The sequence below is a fragment of the Aplysia californica genome, unplaced genomic scaffold (assembly GCF_000002075.1).
Source record: "Aplysia californica isolate F4 #8 unplaced genomic scaffold, AplCal3.0 scaffold00062, whole genome shotgun sequence".
Lineage (NCBI taxonomy): Eukaryota > Metazoa > Mollusca > Gastropoda > Aplysiida > Aplysiidae > Aplysia > Aplysia californica.
In genome coordinates, this window is record NW_004797332.1 from 1,539,047 (window position 1) to 1,545,982 (window position 6,936).

General features: G+C 44.0%; 1 protein-coding gene across 1 annotated transcript in view; it reads left to right on the top strand.

Moving 5' to 3' along the window:
• Window positions 1-6,936, top strand: part of LOC101864208 (nesprin-1) — a gene marked incomplete in the record, with an annotated part of 244,542 nt that overhangs the window by 169,322 nt on the left and 68,284 nt on the right. Inside the window, 1 exon segment of the mRNA XM_005093370.3 lies at window positions 4,234-5,421. Within this exon segment, the coding sequence (XP_005093427.3) occupies window positions 4,234-5,421 (1,188 nt within the window).

Here is a 6,936-nt window from a genome sequence, read left to right on the forward strand (position 1 = left end):
GAGCTCTACTACTAGACTGGCTGTTGAAAATCGTATTACTTTTACATGTACTTGGTGCTTTCTCTCTGCCGCAATTCTCTTGCGTTCTGGGTGTATATTGTGTACATAATATGTGTGTGTGTGCTTTGGTAAGAATTGATGTTGTTACCTTTTTGCATATCATATATTATAATAGTGTTCTTGTTTGTGTTTTTATCCTGGCATTACGAGGAGCATGCTTTTGTAGTATAAATATACACAACAACAAGATATTGTATTCCAAAATTGTTGTTCGATATGTATCTTGCAGAACAAATTAATAATTTAATATTTGGATATACATGTATTTACCATTTATGATATATATACATCTCTGCATTTTATGATGCTCTGCTTGGTAGATCATATCCTGCATACATAGGCCAATGTAGCTTCATTCGTTTCTACGTTTCCCTTGTTTCATTCAAACTCTTTTGTTTTTCAAATAGTCTTCCTCCAGACATTCAAACGTTTACAGAACTGTTTTATTCGTGCTTTTTACCCACACTTCTTTTTACTTTTCAACTACAAATGTATAGTCCTTCCCTTTATCCTTTCTTCTCGTATCAATTTTAAGTAGTTGTTTCCATTGCAACATTGAAAGAAGGCGAATGAAGGGTCCAGATAGTTCGTACTTTCTTACTGTACCGTTTGTGTCCGACATTTTACTTTGAGGTGTTGGCTGATATATACCCCCCCCTCCCCCTCCCCCACCCCCTTTACGAGCATGACTTCAGTCAGTGATTATAAATACTTTAGTGACGAAACCAAATCAAAATACTTTATAGGTTTCACATGTAATTCAAAATTTTAAGTCACTTAGCGCCTATAAAAAACGGCTGTTAAATTATCCTAATGTGTCTTGTCAGGAAGAATAAGGAGTTTATGTACCCACGGCATTGTTACAGCAGATAAAATTGGCTGCCAAACTGTTTCTTGCATACGTTCAACTTTTACTATAATTTTATTATTATTATTATACTATTTTTATCTCCAAGGCGTCTACAATTATTTTTAAAGGACAGCCAAATGCTAGTGTGATAATACTTAAGATGTTTTTGTGCTGTAAAGCATAGACTTTTATACACTTCAGGTTCATTTACAAAATGCTGCCGGCCGCTATCAAAACGAGCAACCCTGTTTCTTTGTTTAATTTTCCTTGTACTCTGGACTTTTTCTTCCAAGTTCTTTGTGGCTCGATATTTGATTAAGAAGATTATGAAGCAGTATTGCATCAAAGCAAAATCAGAAATGAGGTTCAAAAATGTTTTTAAAACTTTATAATCGAAAACAGGACAGGGTGTACATAATTGTGCTTTGTATTAGAAATTGTCTTTCTCTCGTATGCGTTAGAAAAGGCAGAGTTTGCCAGTATTATACTCTTTTTTTTTTATAGATCAACATTTCGTTTTTACTTTGTGTGCTCTTATTCATACCCCACTAACAGATAATGGAGACTTAAAATCTTTATGACTCTATATATCTCCTTGATAATATGTAGGACAGTAACTGCTGACAACAAGCAGCAAGTAAGGAGTAACATTTTGCAAACAGTTGCCTAGTGCGGAGGGCTGTTTAAGTAACTGGACATTTCTTTTTAAAGAGAAATAGGAATACTGACCATTCCATCAGAAGTTACAGTCAAATGGTTTGAATACTCAGCATTCAGTTGAGGTGTGAACGCGTTGAGCAAACACATCAGATTCATCAGGTTTTTCCTGATAATGCAAACTTTTTGTTTGTTTTGTTTAGGCAGTAAAGCACGTTTGTATCCGATTTCTATATATTAATTACTTGTTTTTTTATATTTGTTAGAAGGATTCGAGCTAAGGCAATTGACCATTTTGTAGAAGATGTTAAGAATGTTTATGGAGACGTGAAAGAAATCGATTTTTCAGTAGTTGTGTTTTCCGTATACTCCTTGTCAAGCTTCTGGAATATACTCCCTTATATCTTCGTGTTTCCTCATATTATATTCCCCACTGTAGTTCAGTACTATTTGGAGCCTTTAGATGCCAGAAATGCTGAATCCTTTCTTGAAGTCATAGCTCTAGATCCGATTGCTGAAAAAAAACCCAAAAAAACGATGCATCATTTAGAAATTTAGTGAATCTTAAACCTTATTGATCTAGTTGTAGCCTAGTCTAGAAGATTAGAAAACCGCCAGTGCCCAGCGAGCTTACGTCACGCTAACCCGCCAGCCCGTAACACGTCAGACCTCTCGTCTGCGGAGTTTAGGGTACATTATACTCAGTGGTTTGCCATGCTGTTCCTCTAGATGGGGTTGTTTCCCCTTGCTCAGAGGTCCCGTTTTCCCTCTGCCTCACGGGGCGGAGTCCATTGTCAGCGTAGTGGCCGCTTTTTATTTTGTTCTTTAGATTTTTGTTTTTTTTTAATTTTCTAGAAGAAATGTTTGCCTTATTTTTTATTCTTGTTATTTCTTTTGGAACTTTGGAAAATGAATACCTTGATTTGAAAATAACACTTCTGACTCCTACTTGTTTAAAGTAACTTTAAACAATCATTTTTAACAGAAAAACGTATTCCCTCTAAGCCACCTATATTGGTCTTATTATTGACGTTTCTTTGGGCAATCCGTCTTGGAATGGGAGTTACTGTTCTTTTCCATAATGTATTACCTATATCCTAACCTGTGCCAGACACACAATCAGATGAATGCATCTGGATTTTGGAATACCACTCTGCATTGGCTATGGATTAACTTGACGATGTCTTCTTAATCTTTCAGTTTATTTTTGTCTGTTTTGCAGTACACTATTATTTGTTTTGAAAGAAGTTTCACTATCTCATTTTAGGCTGTTTTGGTCGCATTATTCATTGTTCATTCTCTTTTCACACATCCCCTCATACGCTAACAGACCAATCATGCTGTCATTGTTTTTGTTCACCATAACTTTTCAGACACTTACTTTTCATCGTTCGAAAAAACGCATGCTTTATTTGTTGTACATTCGCAGGTTCGGAAGAATTCCATAAGTGATCTATTAAGATTTTGTCAAGGAGGGTTCCGTATTTATCGCACTCTCCTCCACCTCCCCCCCTCTCTCTCTCTCTCTCTCTCTCTCTCTCTCTCTCTCTCTCTCTCTCTCTCTCTCTTGCGCGCGCGCGCTTTCTCTCCCCCTTTCTCTCTTTCTTCCCTCTCTCTGTTCTCCCTTTCATTCTTAACTATCTATAAAAGCATGTTTTTTTTGCATTTATCCCACAGTCTCAGATTTTCTTCCTTCAATCTAATCTATCAGCATGTGCTGGAGAGAACAGGGGATCTTGTTTTTGGCGGGGTCGTTAAACATGTAATTGTGCTTTAAAAAAACAACCAACATCTCAACTGAAATTGCTAGGGTAAAAACCCTTCTTGGCAAAGTCAAGATAGATCCTCTTATGATTAGTTTATATGTCTTTGGGCTTAATTCGTAACCCTTTGCGTATGGATGCACTGATGACCTAACGGGACTTAATTCATTGTTAAAATCAGTCTTTTTTTGGTGGGGTGGACTTTGGCAAAGGAAGATGAGTTACCTAAAGTTAATCATTACTTTGTATGAATAGGACATTCCAGTTTACACCCAGTCCCGTCATCAGCGCTCTCCACCTGATGGGTTATGAATTAAGCCCTTTCATCATTGCACATCAGCATGCCACAACGGTTCATGGGTCTTACATTGAGGTCTTACAATGCATGATGCTCTCACCTGCCATTGCTGAAGTGCCTCGAGGCCAGGGGTTTTCTTTATGTCGCGACACCAGAACTGAATGGCTGAACAATACATCGATGACAGTTTGCTCGTACTCATATGAGCAAAGCGTCTTTGCGTCCTGATATGTCGGTCATGTCAACGAAGGTGGGGGGGGGGGGGGGAGAGAAAACAATTGAACCCATCTTTTGGGTGATACCATGTACACCCGAGATGAACAAGACAAAAACTAAACGTAAAAGGGAAAGGATTTATAAGGAAATTCAAAGTTAGTTATTTAGGAAAACCTCTGGCCTCGATGCATTTCATAACTCGCTCATCTGCCAGTCAATGTAAATCACCTGATCTTGCCACTTGCATCGTTGGTCCATGGGAAGAATGCTTATGTCTGGTCTAATCTGTTGCATGCAATTTTTTTTTCCTCCCTTATTTTTCATTCACTGCATGTCGTACCGACGGGGCTCTCAACTCTTCGTTGTTCGTCCTCGACTCGGGATTTTAGAACTTGGCGGCTCAGATCAAGGGATATCAAACCCGCGTGAACGAGATACAGGAGAAGAGCCGACAGTTGTCTCTGGACAGCGCTCAGCTCAGTCCCAGCGTGTTCCGCAAACATTATCTGCCCGAGTCGGCCTACAGCGACTTCTTCTCGGCCACCCAGCTCCAGCAGAGAGCGGCGTCCCCTCTCCCCGCCACCAGCCCCTTGTTCTATGAGACGATGCCTCGCTACGAGTCTCAGTCGCCGAGATCCTTTGACGAGGCGCCGGTCTCGTCTGCGAGAGAACGTCGTGGGGTGGAGGACCCGCCTAAAACTGTGAAGTCACGAATAACGTCTCTGAGCGACGCCCCGACCTCTAAGACCCTACCTTCGCCATTGTTGAAGAAACCGGATAAAATTCCAAAGCCCATGTGGAGCCAGGGGGTCCCGGGTTCAGATCTGACCAAAAACTACCAGACAATAAGCTCTCCCTCTGTGTCTCAGAGTTATGATAGTACCAAACAAAGCTCTAGAGATTTTGACCGTACGGAATCTCCGCCCCACTCTGCCAGGAGTTACACGACGCCACCTTCCTCGGCGAGGTCTGTAGACAGCCAGAATACTGTGACCCGCTACGGTAGTCCCTTCAAATCAACATCGCAGACCACTGAAAAGGGGCCTTCAGTCTCCCAATCGTTTGACGCTCCAACGTCTTCTAGATCTCTCGAGACAACCAGTTTTGACAGTGGGCTGGACAGCGCAGCGAACGTCTCCTCTTCCTACACTCTCCAGTTCCACCCAAGCCCCTCCTCCTCCATCGCATCAGTGGCAGAAAAACTACGAGCGTCCAGCGAACGTCTGTCAAAACAGCCGCCAGCGGGTGGTCGCCCTACGGAACTGATACGAATGCCACTGGGTTCCGACCAGTCAGCGAGCCAGCAGTCGGAGAGCATGACATCTTTCAGATCGGACGACATGGACGCCGCGTCGCCTCAGATATCTTTCTCTCCTCGAGGAGCTGCTTCTTCCGCCACCGTGGCAAGCGGCGCCATTTTGTCCTCGCTACCATTCCAACACGGGGTCACGGGCGGCTTAAAGAGTTCGTCAGAGTCCAACCTGTACTCCGGCCGGCCTGGGCAGACGATGGACGCGAGGTCCAGCGAGAGCGCTCATTTCAGCGGCGCCAATGCCACCTCGACACCACGAGAAAAGGTAATTGCCACAGGGACCCTGGTTGTGCACAATCCCAGACTTCCTCAGAGCCCCGGACGTGATCCCTGGGCTGATCTTGAACTTGATCCTCCCACCGTGACCTCCACGCCCCGTAGAAGTTCAAGGACGGATTCGGATGAAACCTTGCAAAATTCCCCCACCTCTCAGTCGCCCTCCCCCCGTCGGCGCTTTGCTTCCAGCTCTCCTGATAAGCTGGGTGGGGGTAACGCCCCTTCTTTGCTACCCTCCCCTCGCGCTGAAGGTTACTCCTCTCCTTCCCGCCCCTCCCCTCGCTCAGAAAGCTCCTCCCCTTCCCGCCCCTCCCCTCGCTCAGAAAGCTCCTCCCCTCGACGCTCTCTCTCCTCTTCGCTCATGTCTCCACGCAAGAAAGCTCACGTGTCCTTCGCAGACGTACCGCCCTCACCGTCAATTTTACGTCCCACTAGCTCCTCCCCTAAATCGTCGGACCAATCACCCGACACTTCCTCCACCACCAGTCGAAGTTCTATCAATCAATATCCGAATCAACCCGCACTCTCCGCCCTTACCTTGTCTCGAACTCGCCCCGAAACTCTGTCCTTCCCATTGAGCAGAACTTCTTCCTTGTTCTCCGCATCTAACGACGATAAACGCTTTGAAGTAACTGCCACAGCCCCCAAAATGTCCTCCTCTTTTGCTTTCGCTTCTCATACCATTGGCTCTAACAAAAAGCAGTCTCCCAGAAGTCCTTTAGGACGTAGTACTAACGCTTCTGGTGTTGGTACAACTCCGTCTAACAACAACAACAACCACAGCAACAACCGCACCAGCTCTACCCCAACTGCTGTTGCTGGTGATGCTGCCGGGAGTGGTGATGGTGCTGGGTCATACACAAGATCGAAGTTTGCAACAACAACAGCAGCAGCAACAGCGACATCTTACAAGAGGTCACAGGGAGGCATTGCACGTGCGGTGGGTGGGCAAAAAGCACTCCTCGTGTGTCGCTGCAAAACTGAGCTATCCACATACCACTAGATATCATAGCACTACCACACCGACAGCGTAAAACCTCTCTCGGTTGGATTGGGCTGTTTTATCTGTATCCACTGCATGTGCATGCGTCACTGTCTATAGCATTTATTAATTTTAGCTTGCGCACGGCTTGTGTCTTTGCATGAACGCACAATTTCATTAACTCGCACAATGTACACTAACGACAAACATATTTTCTAACCCTTAAATTGTTGCAATTCAATCAGTATAAAGGTGTTTTTGGTACGCCTCACATCCCCAAAACCGCTTTCTCTTTCACGCTTCTCTTTTTCTTGACTGATTTGGTGTCCATTTTCGATCGCGCTATCTATCTACCATCGATCACAAACGCATACACATACACACGCGGGCACGCGCGCGCATCCTCACACAAACACACTCATTCTCACACACATACTCACACACACAGACACACACACAGGACACACACACACTCTCACACACACACACACACACACACACACACACACACACATACACACA